The sequence below is a fragment of the Protopterus annectens genome, chromosome 5.part0 (genome assembly GCF_019279795.1).
Source record: "Protopterus annectens isolate FY-2018-M chromosome 5.part0, PAN1.0, whole genome shotgun sequence".
In the NCBI taxonomy this organism is placed as follows: Eukaryota; Metazoa; Chordata; order Ceratodontiformes; family Protopteridae; genus Protopterus; species Protopterus annectens.
In genome coordinates this window covers 1,155,467,077-1,155,486,944 of record NC_056735.1, presented here as the reverse complement: position 1 = coordinate 1,155,486,944, position 19,868 = coordinate 1,155,467,077, and the positions used below count along the sequence as shown (strand labels likewise).

General features: G+C 40.0%; 1 protein-coding gene across 1 annotated transcript in view; it reads right to left on the bottom strand.

Annotated features, from left to right (window-relative positions):
* Positions 1-19,868, bottom strand: part of SLC9A9 (solute carrier family 9 member A9) — a 3,618,317-nt gene that overhangs the window by 1,865,371 nt on the left and 1,733,078 nt on the right. The window contains exon 12 of the mRNA XM_044071972.1: positions 11,869-11,957. Coding sequence (XP_043927907.1) covers positions 11,869-11,957 — 89 coding nt within the window. The remainder of the gene's footprint in view (positions 1-11,868; positions 11,958-19,868) is intronic.

Sequence of the window (19,868 nt, the reverse complement as noted above, 5' to 3'; positions counted from 1 at the left end):
CCTACCAGGGGCAACAATATCCTAGACCTAGCCATTACCAACATGAGTGACCGGTGTTCCACACCTGAAGACAACTCCTCGTTGGACCGATCTGTAAGCTAATCACCCTTGATACACCCCCCCCCCATTAAGGAAACCATGGTAAAAAATTTCTCCAAAGCCAACTTCATGCTTCTTAAGACAGAAGTTGGGAACTTCATGACACCCATGCAAATGGACAATACAGTTACAACTGCTGAATCCTACACAAATGCACTCTATAAACACTTACATGAATGCATGGATCGTGCTATCTCAAACAGAACCAAGACGCTATCCTCCAAAAAAAGGAAGCCAATCTGGTGGTTCCCTGCCATAAACAAACTGTACAACAGAAGGAAGAAACTGTTGCAAAAGAGAGTAAAATCCCATGAGTGGAGGAGCTCCCTGGTCAGCCTCAGTAAGAAGCTGAGATCCCTTATAAGATCCTCCAAAGCTAGCTAAGAAAACAAAATCGCCACTAATTCTAAGGACAACCACAAAGCATTCTATAGCTTTGTCAAGAATCTCGATGGCAACACCCAGATCTGCTCTGAGTTACAGCACAAAGGCAGGAAAATTACAGAACCAACTGATATTGCCAACATCCTGGCAGATAGGTTCAGTGCTAACTTTACCCCCCATCACCCCCTAAAGGGCCCATATATATACAGGAAGAATGCAGAGTCCCTGTAATCACAACTATGCAGGTAAAAGCTGCACTCTAAAGCCAAAAACACAGCATCCATGGGACAGGACAACATCCCAAGCTGTGTTTTACATGAACTTCAGAATGAACTGGCTCCCCACTTAAGCACCATGTTCCATAATAGCCTCACATCAGGCTTTGTGTCCACTGAATGACGCACAGCAACAGTTATCCCACTCCACAAAGGGGGAGCCACCACTGATCCAGGGAACTATTGACCTATTAGCCTGACGAGCCTGGTCTGCAAGGCCATGGAATGTATCATCATGGAACTCATAAGCAAAGACATTGGTAACCACCAAACTCTGGATCCCACCCAGTTTGGGTTTGTGAAAGGCAGATCATGCCTCCTGAACTGGAATGAACTTCTTTGAGGCAGTCACCAAAGCCATAGATGAGGGTAAGGTGGTTCACACAGCCTATCTTGACCTCGCCAAGGCTTTCAACACCATCCCCCATTCTGGAATTATAGCTAAACTCACTAAACTAGGTATAAATCCCTACAGCACAAGATGGGCTGCCAACTGGCTCACTGACAGAACCCACACTGTAAAAGTTGCAGACTCCAAATCTGACCTCAAAGCAGTGACAAGTGGAGTACCACAGGGTTCCGTCCTGGGATCTCTCCTGTTTGGTATCTACTTCTCTGAAGTACAGGCTAACACAGAAGGCCTCTGGCTAACGAAGTTTGCAGATGACTGCAAACTAGGAGCCATAGTCAAGTCCCCAAATGATGTGGACATCCTACAGAAGGGCCTCGCTGAGACAGATGCCTGGTGTCAGAGCCATGACCTCAAGCTCAATACCAAAAAGTGCAGTGTCCTCCCCTTTGGTAAAAACTCTGTACCCATAAACTACCACATAGGCAGCAATCTACTTAACACCGAATGTGCGATAAGAGACCTTGGGACCCAGGTGGACAGTAGTCTCTCCTCTGATAGTCACATCGCCACAATAGTCAGGAAGTCCTTCTTCGTGGCACACCTCATCATAAAAGGGTTTTCATCCAGGAAAAAAGAGGTCATTGTTCCCCTCTACCCAACACTCATTAGACCCATTATAGAGTACAACGCTCCTTTTGGAATGTACCTCACAAGACATCTGCAGCAGCTGGAAAGGCCACAGAAGTACCTCACAAAAAGGATTACTGGCCTCAAACAAATGCCCTACACTGACTGCCTCAAAAAACTCCAGCTTTACTGCGTAGCATATCGCCTACTCCGAGGTGATCTCTGCCTAACATATAAAGCTATGTCAAACCCAGAGCTGTTGGACATGCTACAGCTAAAGAAATCCCAATCCCTCCGATCTACATGCTCTAGGGACCTATACCTTGTCACCACAATAAACAGGACATGCTGGAGGGATAGATTCCTGACCCAGAGACTTCCCATACTCTGGAACAGGCTACCCTTCTATGTCAAGCAAAGTTCATCATTAGAACTCCAAGAAAAATCTTGATAAGTGGATGGGAAATAGGAAATACACCCCGAGGATCACTTCTGTGTCTCTGTTCGACAGAGGCACAGGAAAATAACTTTCTTGGGTGGTGTAAGCCAGGGAACCTTGTTGGCTAGGCTTACGTAGTCCCTTGGGCCGATAGCCTAGTACCTACCTATAAACCTATGACCATGGCAAGAACAGCAAGGGTGAACGAAACATGAGTACCTGCAGACAACCCACTCAGACATGTGAAAGGTGTTCAAAGGACACAGAGGTCATGACTAAAAGTCAGGACTGATCCATGCACCCTGAAGCTGTGAAGGAGAAGCCAGTGTGCATCCCTAATGGCCTTAAGTCTTCATTACTACACGTTGTCCTTACTAATTTTCTGCTCTTCTTATTACTGGCAGCAGTCATGTAATTTCTGACTTGGATATCAGTCATCTCCTTCTCCCCATGAATGTGCATTCCTTCCATGCCATTTTATCCAGAATGTGGTATGGAACATACACACAGCAACATTTCTGAACTAACCATGAAATAATTTAATTGAATATGAAATCACAGCTTGCCATTTGGAGATGCCTGCATGCTAGAAAAGATCAAGGACTTACTTCTTTTGCTGTTGTGCTTAAGTTTGGTTTCTACTGAACTTATTTCTTTTGCTGTTGTGATTAAGTTTAGTTTCTACTGAAAATGTCTGATACATTAGCAAAAACGGAATAAGTTGCTAATGAGTTTTATCTAAGTGAAAAGGTTGAGGGCACGGGACATTTGTTGAGTGTTGTGACTAAAGGCGTTTTTAACATACTGTAGAAAAGAGACATAATATCTTTTAGTTGGCAAAGTGAGGAAGTTGTCTCCATTTTCAAAGCTGTGGAAAGGAAGTTGTGGTGAGTTCCAGTTTTAGAGAGGTCATGATCCTTACCCTCTCAGGGTCTGACAGATGAGCATCAAATTTAGTAAAAGTAATGCAGATTCTGTCCTCGATGTGGAACAGTAGAACCAACTTTTTCTGACTTGAACAGATGCTGCTGTTGTCATTTGAATTCAACAGAATAGCCTGCACATATTTTGTTGAGCTAAAGAAAGTGTGTGGCCAAATACCTTACAAATGGACCATTCAGCCTCTGTGCTGTAGGGGGAGAAGTGCATCCTCCCTCTCAGTATTAAATCCAATATGTTTAAGGTAGGCGCATGACTCTCCCAAGATACTAAGGCAGACCCTTACTTTAGAGAATATCCAGTCTGGGGATGTAAGGGTTATATTTCTGATAAATGTAGATTTTGCTGTTCTCTTAGCTAAAACTATTATCTGAAGAGTACACTAGAGTGGTTTGCTACTGACTGTGAAGCAGATGGAATGAGAATCAGCACCTGCAAGTCTGAAGTGTTGGCTCTCCTGGGAAAGAAGTGGACTGGCATCAAGACTTGAAAGGGAAGCAGCTACCCCCGAGTGGAAGAGTTTAAGTATCACGGGAGATCTTGTTCTTCAATTATGGTAGAGACAGTCAGGAACCTGACCAACAGACATATACAGAGATGGCTGTACTGAAGGAAATATACCACACTTTGCAGTTAGCTGAGAGCTAAGTCACAGGACAGTGTTCCCAGTTTTCCAGACAGTCTACATTTCCATTCTACCTAAAGTCAAGGACTTTAGGCAGTGGCCAGTAAGGTGACATCACAAATACAAAATAACACAAATCTGGATTTAGTCTATGTGACAAAATAAAAAGTTTTACAATCTGGGATTATTTGACAATCTCAGAGTAGAACCATGGCTCTTCTGCACTGGAAGAAGTTGGCTGAAGTGGTTTGGGCATCTAGTGATTTTTCCCATATGGTCACCTTCTACAGAAGGTACATCAGGCACAGCCTCCTGGAAAAAGGAAGTGGAGAAGACCCAGGACATGCCAAAGAGATCACATCAATCAGCTTGTCTGGAAACCTCTTAAGATAATATCTGGTGAGCCAGGAAATATTGCTGGGAACAAGGACGTCTAACATGCCCTGTGGGAATGCATCCACTGCTAGGTCCCCTTCACCCTTCATTCCCAGTCACAGCAAAGGAAGGACTACATTTTCTCGACTGGTGAAAAGGTTAATATCTAGAGTGCCCCATTTCTGGATGATCTCAACAAGTCATGGCCTCTGAATCTGCAGCTCAAGGACAGGACCGCAGAAGTGGCTCAGAAAGTCTGCCATCATGTTTACTTCACTTGGGATGTGAAATACTAAGAGACAGATGACTGCTTCTATGGCTGTCTATTATACATACATTGTCTCTCTGATGAAGGAGTACAAATGAATGCCTCTTTGCATTCTTAGATACCACATGGTAAAACTGTTGCTTGACTGAATAAGGAGGAAGCTTGACAGTTGCTTTCTTTCCAAATGTTGCATTGCCACGAAGAATACCTCTAGTTCCAACTAGCAGATGTACAGACTCCTCTCCAAAGGGACTCAATCAGTGAAGCAGTTGAGGTGAGCTCTCAACACCAACAGCTATGCATTTGACATAAGGACCTGGTGTGAGTTCGGCTGTAGGAATGTTAGATGTGCAAGGAAGTAGGCTTGCTTAGAGGAGTCTGACAACAGTAGAAGATCTGGGAGCACATGTAGGTTTTGAAGTCACTGACACCCCACAGCCTACTGTAACATCAGCATCCTCAGGTATGCAAAAGTCAATACAATCACTGTAGCTACCATAAAGCTCAGATGGGAGAAGACTGTCTGAGCCTCGCCCCTGAGCTGTATTATCATTCAGTCATCCAAAGATATGACCTCCTAGCCCCTCAAAAAAGGCAGGAATGGCCAGCAATGGAAGGCATCGGCCAAGCATTGATAAAGCCAATCCAAAGCGAAGAGGTTATAGAAAACTTCTCCCAGCTGATTGTCCTCCTCAGGGAATGTAACCATGGAAATATCAACTGCAGAGATGATTCCTGGGAAGAGGGGGTATTTTGACAGTGCACCAGGAGTTGACTGTTTAGGTACAATAATGCATGGTAGTCCCTTTCTTACAAGGCTTCGGGCACCATCACCATGACCAACAATCTGTAAACACTCCAGACACCGATGAAGGAGTAAATAGAAACACTTTGTAGTGGGGCCTGTATTCATCCACAGCAACATAAAGGAATCTCCACTGAGAACCATAAACACTCAAGTTACACAAGGTATCCATCATGTCTAATGACATCATCTAAACCCCCTCTTGGTGGTAAGAACATGATCCAACCCCCCCCCCAAAAAAAACACCATGAACCTGGATGTGTTCTATAAATGTGCTGAGGTCCAGAATGTGGAATAAGTAATCTAACTCCTCTGAAATCAGGAAAATGTATGACCAGAACTTCTGATCCTGTTCAGAAGGAGGGGCAACCTATACATTCCATGTGAAGAGTAGAGTCTGAGACTGTTCCAAAAGCAATAGAAAAATCAGTATGTTTTCCTAGTAGATCTTCATCTGAAGAAGAACCTAAATGCTCTAAGGTGAGGCCCACTATGACCACATTCAGATCACACAGGTTTCTTGTGAAGGCAATCCAACCAGGACAAACATGAAGAACTGTCTCCCTCCACCCCAAAATCAGGACACTGGTTAACAAGTGTATATCACATAAAAAGCACCAGGATAGCTGAAACTAAAGCAGACAACAGATAATCTTACTGTAGATACCATAGAGAGAATTTTAATTACCATGTGTAGAGTCCAGGAGGGAGGTCATCTCTTCTAATGTCTGATTTACTAGTAAGGGCTCAAATTTGGACAGGGAAAATGAATAAGTTTATTTTGTTTACATTTTATTTTCATTTATTGACTGTAGGAAAAACACTGATCCAAATGGATCATATTCAGGCTCATTTCAGGACAGTACAATGGACAGAAGATAAGAAAGCTGACAGTAACAAAGACAATTTTCCAGGCAAGCTATCGACACTATAGTAATAAAAAGACTAACTAGAAAAACAGCTATCAGTGTAACAAAGCTGGTGTAACATTCACATATACATTAAATATTCAATACATATTCTATATATGATTAGGTATACAGTAGAAGAGGAAAGATAGAGGGGAAAGAAGGATGAAAGGTTGGAAATTAGAAATGAAGTGGTCATGGAAAGCTTTATGGGTAGAATAACAGAGTATAGTATGAAGAAACTGAGATTCTAAAGGGAAGAAAACAGGTGTGAGTTATGCTACCTATTGTATAGCATTTACAGGAGGCTTTATGATGCAAATGTTTAAGTTGGTTACGGGAGGTTTGGTAGGAAGGGAGTGATATTATCTTTACTGGGAGGCATTCCCATATGCAGAGGGCTAGTTTTGAGAAACTGTGGTCAGTGCCATGAAGTTTATTCTTATGTGTAAGTAAAACAGGTGTTTCTATAGATTGCCAGATTATGGATCTTAGATTACAGTTTGTGTATCTTGTACTTAATCTGCTGGCAAAAGTAGGAAGGTCTCTCAGTTTAAGAGTTTACTGATGAGGAAGACTAGCAATAGCGTACACTTTTGTTTAAACAGAAGCCATTTTACCTTCTGAAGGGCACTGCAGTTATGTTCTCTTTTGCAGGTCAGGGAGATGAATCTACATATACTTTTAACTGTGGTTTATAGGAAGGGCCAATATTTCGAAGAAGCACTGGCTAAGAGTGGGAGGTCATATTTTTGCTGTGTCTTCAGAATCCCTTGGCCTGTGGTAGTTCTGGTAGCATGGGAAAGGAAGTAGGAGATCTTCTAGGCAAGAAAATGAGACAGTTAACTTTGGATTTAGTGGGTCAGATACAGTGTACAAAGTTTAGGATTTTTGTCAAACTAGATATCTAAGTATTTGAAGTGAGTGGTTGTTTCTAAAGCTTGTTGGTAATTAAGCTGAATGGCCCATTGAATGAGGACATTGGAAAGTTTTTGTTTAGTAATGAAAATCATAGATTTTGTCTTCTTGATATTAAATGTGTTTGATTTTGAGTAGTCAGAGAGGGAACAGAAAGGTCTTCCATAGTTTCTGTATTGATGGCAGAAGGCTTTGTACATGACAATACCATCTGGGTATAGAAAGATATTGACTTGTGGAAGGTCCATGGGTAGGGGATTAACAGGCAGGGGGAAAATAGTATACAGAGGATAAGATAGATCCTTGAGGTATTTCTTTGATTAGGGGTGAGTAAAGAGAGAATGAGGATCCCACTTAGTCTTTAAAGTCTCTCTTGCCCAGAAAGTCTCTGAACCATGGAAGGCAGTCTTGGCTAATTCCAGCTGAGAAAAGATATTTTAATAGAAGATGATGATCCACTAAATCAAAGGTTTTTGTCTGGTCAATGAACACAGTTCCTATTAAATGTCTGTTGTCCATGTTCCTGAGGATATTTGGTGAGGGTCTATAGAGCTGTTATGGTGCCATGGCCAGCCGAGAAGCCATAATTCCATGGCAAAAGGGCACCGCATGTTTGGATATATTGCATAAGCTGGGTGAAGTCTAATTTTACAAAGGTTGTGTGTTGTTATTAGATGAAACAAAAAGAGGTAGTGATTGCTAAAAGAAAGGGTTATCATTTGTGGAATGCTTGTTATAAGAAGATCCAGAAGGGAGTGCTTTCCCGAAATAAAATTGGGACTAGAGGACTCTTTAACTAGGTCCAAAGCCAGAGAAGTAAACTCTCTTGTCAGTTATGTCAAAGCTTGTAGACTCCTTGTCTGGAGACAAAGTTGGGACGTGCACTGAATTTTATGTCCTGCACTGGACAGATGAGATTACATGGCCAGTGGATGTATCACAAAGGACTCACACCAGTCATTCAGATCCATACAGACAGTTCACCTGTTCACAGGCCACAGAAACACAGCCTAATGACCAAAGGCTTCTCCTTCCTCTGCACAAACCTATTTCTGGGGGTGAGGAATGGTAGTCATTGGCCAATCCATTGAAGCCTTCATAAGTGTAAGGGATTCCCCAAAGGAAAGGGCATGGGGGGGCTCTACTGGTAGGAAAATAGTAACTGTCCTTATCCATCTCTGAAAAAGAGGCCTCCAGCTCCTTACGACTCCTCACAATATCCCAGGGAGGGAGTATCCTACCGCACATCAGCTCCCAGGGAAAGCTTATGCATACACTCATATGAGGAAAACAGTGTAATGGGTAAATGTTGGAGGCTTGGCACCAGGGAACCTGCATTCAGAAGCACACCTGCAAATGTGGCACAGACACAAATGAGGCTTATGCTAGGCCATCAGCAGGCATCAGAGCATGCTCCTGAAGAGTGCACCTTGACATATGTGAGTCATGCTCTAACAAAGCTACTAGTATCTGTTTGACATCCAGGTTCTGAATCTTAAGTGTCACAATAGGAAGATCCACTGAATTCCCTCCTCATCCAAAATGTTCAGGCCATGTTGAACTCAGAAGGAAATTCCTAAATGCTGGAGATGTGGTAAAATAACCAAAGTACATTGGATGCATACATTTGTGGATTGTGGAAGAGTTGATAAGTATTGAAAGGATATAAGCAATTCTTTAAGGTGATATGGACAGATAAATGTGACTTTACAAGAGCAACAACTTTGGAAAATGCTGCAATACCTTGTTATAAGTAGTAATCAATACTGTATGTTCTGGGATCTCCTAGCAAGTGCTAGAAAAGTAACTACTAGAAAATGGAAATCTGATTCAGTTCCATTACTCAATGATTGCATAGAATTATCCACTATTCAATGCAATAATGAAAAAGAACTAAAAAAATGTTACGATCTGAAAAAGGTATAAAACCTTGTTGTTGGGGCAGACTGGAGATGTTAATAGTTAAGTATAATGAAAAACAAATTTAAAGTTTGTTTTTTGATGATTTGCAAAATGTCTGTGGTTATGTAAAAAATTTTGAAATCTCCTGCCTCATTTATATGTATATATTATAAATATGTTAAATTTAATAAATTCATTTGGAAAAAAATCTCAAGTTTAATATTAGAACATGTAAACATGAGAATGAACTTAGGAGAGCTACTTATGAAATGGGTAACTATAAGTCCTTCCCTCAACAACATCAGGTAGCTAAGAACTATTAACAATGCACTCAGCTTGTTTACAACAACTCTTCCCTCTTGGACCCTGAGGAAATATCCAATATTCTAGCTGATAAATTTAGTGCAAACTTTACAACTATCCACCTAGTTCTACCCCTGTTCCTTCTTCTTTACACCCCTAAAACACTATGGATCAAGTCCTGTCAACTCTATCCAAAGCTAAGCACACTACGCTCATGGTTCCAGACAATACATTAAGTTGCCTGCTTAAATGGGTCAAGTATACAGAGGTTGAGTCCCTCCTTAACCTTTTTTATCCTCAGCATGTTCCCAGGTTGCATATTTAGAATGATCACAGTGGTGCCATTACATAAAGGTGGCTGGACTACTGATCCAGGCAACTACTCACCCATGAGTCTTAAAAGTCTTATAATCAAGGCTATTGAACAGAATCACTTCTGCACTCACTAATCTATTTATTTATTTTTTATTTTACATTTGTTAACAGGGCTCGTCAAACTGGATACATGTCCATTTTCAATAGAGGCCCGTGGAGAAAAGCTCCAAAGAAAAATCAAAATAGTTGTAACAGTAATAAAGGTTACAATTATATAGGCAAAATACATATTTATATACATTGTTACAGCTCATTTAATATGGCAATACAATTTAGGAGATCACATAAGATAAATAATTCTGAAGAAGTAATCTTACCGATGATTACTTAATTTACAGTTCCTGATTTCTCTAGTAATAAGGAACAAGAAACTTAGTCAAAGAAAGGTAGTAGGAGTGAAAGTGTTAATAAAATCCGGACATAGGAAATCTCCTAACCCTGGAACCCACCAAGTTTGGCTTTGGTAAAGGCAGATCTTGTTTCCCTAACATTGTTAGCTTCTTTGTAAATGTCACAGAAGCTGTGGGCAATGGTAATACAGTACATGTTGGTTACCTATACCTGAGTAAGACCTCTGATACAATTCCCAGCACAGATCTAACTGAGAAACTTGCAAACCTTATTATAAATCCATACATTCTCCATTGGGTAGCTAACTGGTTAATTAATAGAACTCGTAATGAAACTTGCTAGAATTCCAACTAAATGTTAAAATGTAACCAGAGGCATCTCACATTGATCTATATTAATCAGTCTCCTCTTTAGCATCTGTTTCACAGATACCCAGTTCAATGTCTTGGGCTTGCTGCTATATAAATTTAATGACAGTAGTAAACACTGGCCACTGTCTGCCTAACAGACAATACTCAGTTACTACATCAAGGACAATATTGTGCCAATACGTGGTGTAAACACTTTGCTTTCTCGCACTACCACAAGAATTGGATGGTTGGCATAATGATTAAAGTGTTTAACTCACAGACACAAGGCACAGGGATTGACTCTCACCTTTGAGAGAAAATTTGCTAAGCTTAAAATAACCCAAAATAGCAGCTAGCCTAGTACTTACCTCCAGACCCATTTGCTTTTTCATGCTGCACCTGCTGACCATCAAGCCTTCTCTGACCAGCTGTGCCCATTCATTTCCTCCCATCCCGGGTATTCCCCAGTGATAGCAAGAGCTGTATGAGGGATGCCATCATATAAGTAACATTAGTGGTGGCTTGTGCCTTTGACTCTATCCTAGCAATAAGATCTTATTTGCTTAGGCTTAAGCCCTCCTAAGGGCAGTGTGATAGAAGAGCCTTATTACTGCAGAGACAACCATGCCCTTTGTGATATGGGTGCATGGTCCCATACACTTGCAGTGAGAGCCACTGTTGAAGTATCTTGGTGGCCAAGCACATGCTGGGGGATAATCTTTCACAATGGTAACCCTCTTTGGAGGGATTGTGGCACTAGACAGCTCCAGGCCTCCCTCGCCCTTCCAGGATGACAATATTCATCCCCCCTGTCAGATTTATCAAGTGCCTGAGATGTTAATAAATCTCAGAACATCTGGACCACTGTCAGGGCTTTAACAGTTGATGCCACTGGATCTGGACGGGTTATTCCAACAATTAAATTCCACAGCTGTACAGCTACTGGGAAATGAGACACAGCTGGTAAAACTGCAATGCACACAGAAACAACATCTCCTATTCCTTTCCATTAAACAAATGGAAACAGTTTTGAGGAGAGTTAAAATCAGTAGGATATAACATGCATTCATGTTTATCTAGTCATATTTCACTGACATGTAGGGAAGCCCCCACCTTTGACATGATTGTAAAGTAAATCAGACTGTGGAAACAGACCTCCAGTAAGGTACCTGCCAAGGTTCAGAGAAGGATCTTGAGTGCCTGTCTATAACACATTGAGTATATCAGCAAATGGTGACTCTCAGATTATCTTAGTTACATTTTCATAGGACGAAAAAGATTTATTTTTCACTGCCAAGATACATTGGGGACACATGATCACAGGGTAGTTTATATTTGAGCTTGCTACACTTTTTCTTGTCACTGTTAACCATCTGCATATGCTGCTATGTAATGAGGTTACAAAGTGAGGGGAAAGTAAATTTCTGCCACTTCTAAGGGTATTACTCCGATGTCTGTGATGTCATACATGTTACCTGGACACCACAGCCACAAAGAACTTTTCTCAGCACAACTTCCATTCTCAGGAGTGCAAAGGTTATCACATTTATCACAATTCAGGTTTTCATCTTACCTGCTTAGTTCTCACTTTTGACTCCTCTGACAAATTGTTGTATGTATAGTGAGCCTGCGTAACACCACAAAACAGTACTGCAACAATTCCTGTAAAAAATAAACAAATAATGAGAATGGTCAATTGCCAATTCCCTGATCTCCTGATCAAGAAACTCTGTCATGTTTTGTTACAACAACTGAGTAGAAAAAGAAAAAGAAGAACGTGAGTGACCCATTTAAGTGCCTATGATCAGACACACGTTACTAAGTAATACTTCCCCAGAAAATGAATGGGTTGGTCACCAACTCCTTGTCATCTACATCTGTACCTACAGCTACATCGGGCAAAATGGCACACTGTGTACAAAACAATTACAAAAATAAAAAATTAAAAAAGACCACAGACTAGCTCAGTGCAATGCACAACACCTACCTTGATAATTTATATTACCTAAACTTTATTTATTTATTTTCTCAGTCCAGCTGTATACACAATACAAACCAACCACATTCTGGGGCAGAATTCCCCCACTCTGTCTCTTCTCTCATGCACACACACACACACACACACACACACACACACACACACACACACACACACACACACACACACACACAAAATGTCCTACCCTCCTTATCCTCTTTGAACCCAATGACACTGAAGAAACTTAAACACAAAACACTAACCACACCTTCTTTGACTGGTCATTACAAAGCACCCCTTTCACCTCTGTGATGAAAATGAAATGAAAGCACTGATAATGGCCCAAGTGACCCTGTATTTGTTTAGAGGTTTAGGCATCTGCTGCAGCTGGTATTAAGGAACGTAAAATGGTTCTTCTTTTTCTTACCCATATTGCTTCATTCAGCCCTAGGCTCAACTAAATCCTTTTGTAATCTTTGACATCTTCATCGCTGGTCTCCTAATTTTGTTGTATACTAACCTCCTTCTCACTCCTTTATCTAATTTTTACCCTAGCTACACAGTATTTGTATGTTTACCTCCAGTAATCTCACCCATCACAACTCCAACCAGTCCACTAACAGTTAAAATGCCTAGATAGTGGAATGCATATATTCATCTTGCTCTTCCCCTCACTAAAAAGACTCTTAATTCTTACTTCACACCTTCTTCAACCAACCTTGATGCCCGTCTAAAGAAAATTCAGCAACTCTTAAACATTATTACATTCATAATACTGTTACAGGCCAGTGACATTCACAAACCCATGTCCCCCCCCCCACTCCACCCTAACTTTTTCAAAGGCCTCACTCTAAACTATATCAACATTACCAGCATTAACAATATATCATCCCAAAATGAATGCCGGATACTCAACAACTTTCAGAACTGATAGCCATCTCTGAATCATGGCTGAAAGACTCTTCACACATTACAGCATAATTCATCAATAACTATAGTATCTTAACCACTGCGGCGCAGTGGTGCAGCGGTTAATGCTGTCACCTCACAGCAAGAGGTTCTCTGGTTCGATTCTCGGCTGGGGTGCCTTCTGTGTGGAGTTTGCATGTTCTCCCTGCGTTCGCATGGGTTTCCTCCAGGTACTCTGGTTTCCTCCCACATTCTAAAGACATGCTTCTGGAGCATTTCTCCCTGGGCCTCCGCTGAAAACAGGATCTGTGGAACCTAGTCAGACTTTCCTGGTCAACAAATGTTAAATAAAAAAAATAAATAAAATAAAATAACTGTATCTTCGCTAACAACAGACCCAGTCATCACCAAATTGTGATACCACGCTATTCATCAAAAAGATTGCAGATTTTTTTCCCTACCTTGACAGCAAAAAGTAACTCTACTTCTATTGGAAATCCTAACTGGCATCTTATCCAAACTGTACTTGGTGGACATGTAAAACTTCTGATTACTTTTGTTTATATTCCTCACCATTTTCTATTGCCTCTCCAAAAACTTCACAAAGCATAATCCTTGGATATAACAAAGGTCAAAAACTAATACCTGCAGGCAATCTTAATTTAGACTAGCTTGGCTCCCCTAAGGAACAACTCAACAGAATTGCCTCATCACATAACTTTATAGGTTCTGAATGGACCAGGCACAAAACTCTTTCTTCCAAATTATCACTCATTGGCACAATATTAAACAGTGTATATGAAAAATTAACCCTAACTGCATGTGCTTCCCAATTCCCTGAGCGACCACTCCCTATTTTTTATATCCTGGTCCTTTAAACACAAGAAATTCCTACCACATATTGCTCAGAGCAGAATTGCCTTGATAACTCCTCTAACAATCTTCTTGCTAAACTTAGCTGTATTGACTGGTCCTCCTTTTACAATTGTTATGACCCAGTTTCTACCCCCTCTATCTTCTATAACTTGATACTCACAATTCAGAATAGTCTCTACCCTATCAAAACTCAGAAGATGTGCTTCACTGTCTCCATGGATAAGTGAAAAAATTACACAGGTTCTGAAACATAGAGATGAATCCAGGTCAAATGTGAAAGCTAACCTCGCTAACCACGACAACTATAACAAGTACATCAAACTTGAAAAAGAAACCAGGCTAGTAAGAAATCAAATCACCACAGAATATTGCAGATCAGTTCAAAACTCCTACCTTGGGTACTATAACACATTTTGAAATGGCTTGAAAACTCTTCATTTCTGCAGTATTTTTCTCAAGTCAAGTACTTAACTTAAATTTTTCCATCATACACGAAAGAATTTAAAAAAAAGTGTCAGCATTCCTACTTGCTCACAAAACCAGTTATTCCAAAATATCCCTCACATACATACATCCCTTACAGAAGACCATTGATTATTATTATTTCTTCTTTAAAATAATTGGTAACAAAGACATTCAGAAACATCTCAACAAAATTAATTGCTCCTAACATCATCCCTTACTCCACATTATTTACCCTAGGCTCAGTAGTAAATTGCTCTGCAAGCTACTCACCTTTCTATTCAATTTAACACTGATAGTAAAAATATTATCACATAGTTTTAAACATGAGTGTGTCCTTCCTCAAGCTAAAATCCCCAACCCCTCATATGCCCAAGATTTTTGACTCATTTCCAACCTACACTCCCTCACCAAAATACTGGAAATATTATTTCTGACAAAGTTATTTAGTACATATCAAAACATGACATTCTCAGTAACAGGCAACATGGGTTTCACTACAGCTCCAGTACCATCATGGCTACCTACTCACTGAGTACCCATAAGTACACCAGTATGGAGCAAGGCAAATCTACAGAGTTCATCCTTCTGGACCTTAAAAAGCCTCCGAGACTGTGAATTACTCAATATTGTTGCAGAAAATACAATAAACTGGCCTCTTCACTGAGGCAGTTCAGTGCTTTAATAGTTGTCCCCTTAAATGCACCCTCTCACTCACGGGACCTAATACTTTTTATCGCTAGCATAACCAAACAAGGGATCCCCCAAGGTGCAGTACTTGCTGTTTTTACTAATGATCTACCCTGGGATTTCTCACATACAAAATGCATTGTATCCCGTTGATGACATCATACTGACTAGAGCTAACAAAAGTCTTTCCTCACTGCAACCTGAACTTCAGAATGACTTCTCTACCATCTGGAATTAGCATTACAACAATACTTTAACTGAGAATACTCAGCAATGCTCAGTAATGGTATTTGAACTCACTGTAAGCTCTACGCTACACAAAATTTCACTATTACCATTTCCCTTAGGCTCTCTTAGGCTCCCACAGAATGTGTGTGTTACAACTGTTTTGAGTTATATAGTTGTATCTGCAAAAAATAACTGACTCTTAACTGATGAAAACATTTTTTAATAATACAAGCTTTGTTTATCCAACAGGTAACAAAAACGTCAAATGAAAATGGTAACGATTTACAAAATTTATATCCAGAATAATATAATTTCTTCACCATGCATTTATACCTATTATGTCTGTCCAGTATACCCCTATACGATTAGAAAACTATACACCATACACCTCATGTACATCATAATTTCCTGACCATTTTCCAAGGTAAAAACATGGCAACATATTCCAACCCAGTTATTCTCTTTACAAGTCTGTTTTCTCTTACTTCGATCTCTGTCATCAGCCCAGTGATTTCCCTTCTGTCTGGTGGCTCTCCAAACTTCCAGTTTCTGGTTCTGGATTTTTAACTATCAGCTTCACAAAACATAGACTTCTGTTTTGTTACACTTTACAATCCCATTATCATATTTTAATAACATGACTTCTTTCATTATCAGTATTTCTTGCCACAATAACCAAGATGATGTCTGCTCCAATTCAACATGATCAAAATATATGCTCCCAAGAGCTGAAGGCAACTGATGCTCTGGGTAATTCCCCATTTGGCGCGCCCTCAAGCAGAGTTGAGGAGCACAGCTAACATAGTACAACAGCAAGACTTTTAATCTATTTAAGCGGCCATGATATTATTCAGACTACTGGCAGCTGCAGTAACTTGCGGGGGCCAATTGGCATCTCATCTACAGCACTGAACACCCCCAACAACTTGTGCCTGTGGCACTTTTCCCCTCCATCCCACTCTAGATAGAGCTGATATTTTCAAGAAAGTGCATCTATATTAGGAAACACCTGGTTTAGTCTTTATGACGAACAGAAATATTTATGGAGACCTCTATGCAAATAGCCTGAAACAGTACTGTTTTGTAGCACATCTGGAATTAAACAAATATTTTCTCATGTTTATTTATCTGTTTCTTCCCCAAAAGCTGCTGCCATTCTCTCTGCAACTTATCTCCATCTTTAAGGTTTCATTCCTTAAGCGCCTTATGTGTTCTGTTCAAAAGTCATTTCATACATGGATTGTCTCGCCATGCATCTGTCAATAACAACAGTATCTGCTGGTGCACTTCTGGCAAAATATCTGTAGTCCTATAGGTTCATAGGTAGGTACTAGGCTATCGGCCCAAAGGCCTACGTAAGCCTAGCCAGCAAGGTTCCATAGCTTACGTCACCCAAGAAAGGTATACTTATACTTCACACTGTATTCATTATTCCCTCAAAATCAATTTTTAGGTACCCTGGAGGATCATAGTTCTGTCATATATACCATGAGTGGCCTATTCTCCCTCAAATTTCAACTATTCCCAATATATCCTTTTGGCATTCTTTTCCTTCCAGTACCTAAAGCTCCCCCACTGGCAGGCATATAATTTATCCTCAGCTTTTCACAAGCCCTAACTTACTTCCCTATATAAGGCAGTTCAACCTTCCACACACTTATCTCTTATTTTGCATATCTTTCAAACTTCTCTTCATTCTCAATCAATAATTTCATAATTGCTTTTCATTTCACATCATATGTCATATTCTTAACTAACAAAATCTCCCAGGCAACTCTGCTAGGAACACCTCAAATACATATAAAAATATAGGCAGCACACAAGAAAATGCACTGACTATATTCTCTGGACTAACTCTAAACCTATCATCTTCAATCTTTGAATATCAACCTTCATACTATTATTCAACTTTTCATATGTCTGTTTGCAGCCCCTACTAATGTATTTTTAATGATATCCCTTAAATACTTTTTGTATTCATCCTTCCACCAACAGACATGCTTTCTTTGAAAACCCACTGATGGAATATGGTGAGTTGCCAGTGTATTTGTTTTCATTTTATTCACCTTACAACTCAACATTTTGACACATTTATCCAAAATCTGGAATAAATTTTGTTATCCTTTTCAGTCTGTATCAGCAAACAAATACATCACCTGCAAATAATGACATTTTAAATTCCAACCCCTGCAATTAAATCATTCTAAATCTCAAGTCCTCACTAAAGTAGGCAAACTCAAACAACAATGGAGACAACAGACACCCTTGTCTTATGCTTGAATGGTAAGAGCATAATTAATGTGTATTTTAACTCTGGGTTTTAGATTAACATATACTGCCTTCGGCACAATCACAAAATCCTAAGTAAATCAAACGGCCAACAACACTTGCATTAAATAACACCAATCATCCCTGTGAAGGACCTTCTCTTCAATGAAATCCATGATCATTAATTGATCCTTCTTTTTGCTGTGCTCTTGTCAATATCAATGCAGACTTCAATGTATCGTCAAAAACTTGTCTAGCAGTAACAAACATACAGTGACCACTATCAATCAAAGTCAGTAATCAGTCAGGCTAGTCTCTTTGCAAATATTGCCGTAAAGATTAAGATTTAGAACAGATATTGGCCTACATGATGAAGGAAGGGTCTGATTTTTCCCTTCTTCAGAGATCAGTGCTACTATATGGCTTCCCTCCATAACTTCATCATACTTACTATAACCTTTTTAGCCCCTGTGGTCTAAGTTGAACTGCCAATGCTTTTTCCTAATCTGGAAAGCTATAAAAATAATTATCACTTACAGACTGTCTAGCAGTTAATGCAAAGGATTAAGGCTCCAAGGTGTTAATGAGATGTTTTCTGTAACCCAAGGTAAAGGGTTTCATTCCTTCCACCTCCGTTTGTCTATTATGTGACTCTTAGCAAGCCACTTAAATAATGCTCCTGTGTTCCCCCTGAAAAAGGACACTCATGTCTATTGGGTTTATCTGCTTAAATGCATATCAAAAAAGAAAGTCATTCTGTTCTTTGTGCCACCCCCAAGTCTACTGACCATCATCCTTGAGCCCATTTGTTTCCTAGCCACGGGTAATTCCCAAATCTGCTAGGGTGAGAATTGCCACAGGGATCATCATTCAGGCAGACATGCAAGAATTTGTGCTGTCACTCACCTGACATCACACCAAAGAGAGGATTTGTTTAAATGCCTAACTCTGCCCCTGGAAAGGACAGGCTAGAGGCATCACTGTGGGGATTCAATACATGCTACTATGCATTTGCTAATGAGGGCTACCACCAGGTAGTGGCTTGGTGAGCTGCATGGCTGTCCCAGGACTCTCATTGTAACACCACCCATGGCTGTATAAGTCCTGCTCCACCCTGCTCTCCCCACAGATTGGCATGTCCATCCTCTGCTGCTAGCATTGTCCAGTACCCAAACCACTAATCAAACTCAAGACACCTGGGTCATAGTCATGGATTTATCCCTCTACACCACATGCATGTGATAAAAGAACTCAATTTTTTAATCTAACAATTCTTTGATTTCCCATTTTACTCTTTTCCAATTCTTCTTAAATTGTACCATCACATCCCAAATGTTATCCTGCAGTTCCTCCAGTCTCTCCTCCAGCTGTTCCATCTTTCATTTGACATCCCTAATCACCTGTGCAGTATATCTTTAATTTCATGGTGAATATTCATGCTGTTCTATCAGTACCACTTCATTTTTAAAAAAACTAGTAGAAATCCTCCAATGTCTCCTGAAAAATAAGGTACTATTCTGCAAACAACATAGTTCATCAAAGCATGATTCAATACAACTACTTTCTTCACAAAATATATGTGTTCAGACATTATGTTAATTTTTATCCATATTACATCCTGTCCAGTACTTACACAAAAATGATATATATTGCTCCCTAGGTAATTTAATGTCAGACACTGAAGTAAATCCCATTGTCTTCATATATGTCACTGCATACCTCCTAATTCTCAAAACATATAGCATCTTAGAACCCCTTTTAACTTCCACCACACTAGTAACTACACTCCAGTCTCCTTGTAAACTGCAATTTCTTCTTGAAATGCCATCACTTTACTTAAATTCTTTCTTTGAAATTCTACTTACACAGTCCCTGGAGGAATATATACACAAAATAATGTCAATAATATGACATAAAGTAACCATTTACCCCTACATATCATCCACTAACATCAACTATACCATCTGTTAATGAAAAAGGTCATCTTTATGAAATTAGTATCATCACGCCTCTATTCCGTGCCCAATAAAAGAAGATGCCGCTTCCTATGCCCAGCACCCTATTTTTAATGCGTGTTTATTCTGCTCCAAGTACATTTTCTGCAGTGTTACTATCCATGATTCTAACCTCCTCAGTTATGTGAATACTCTATTTTTATTATT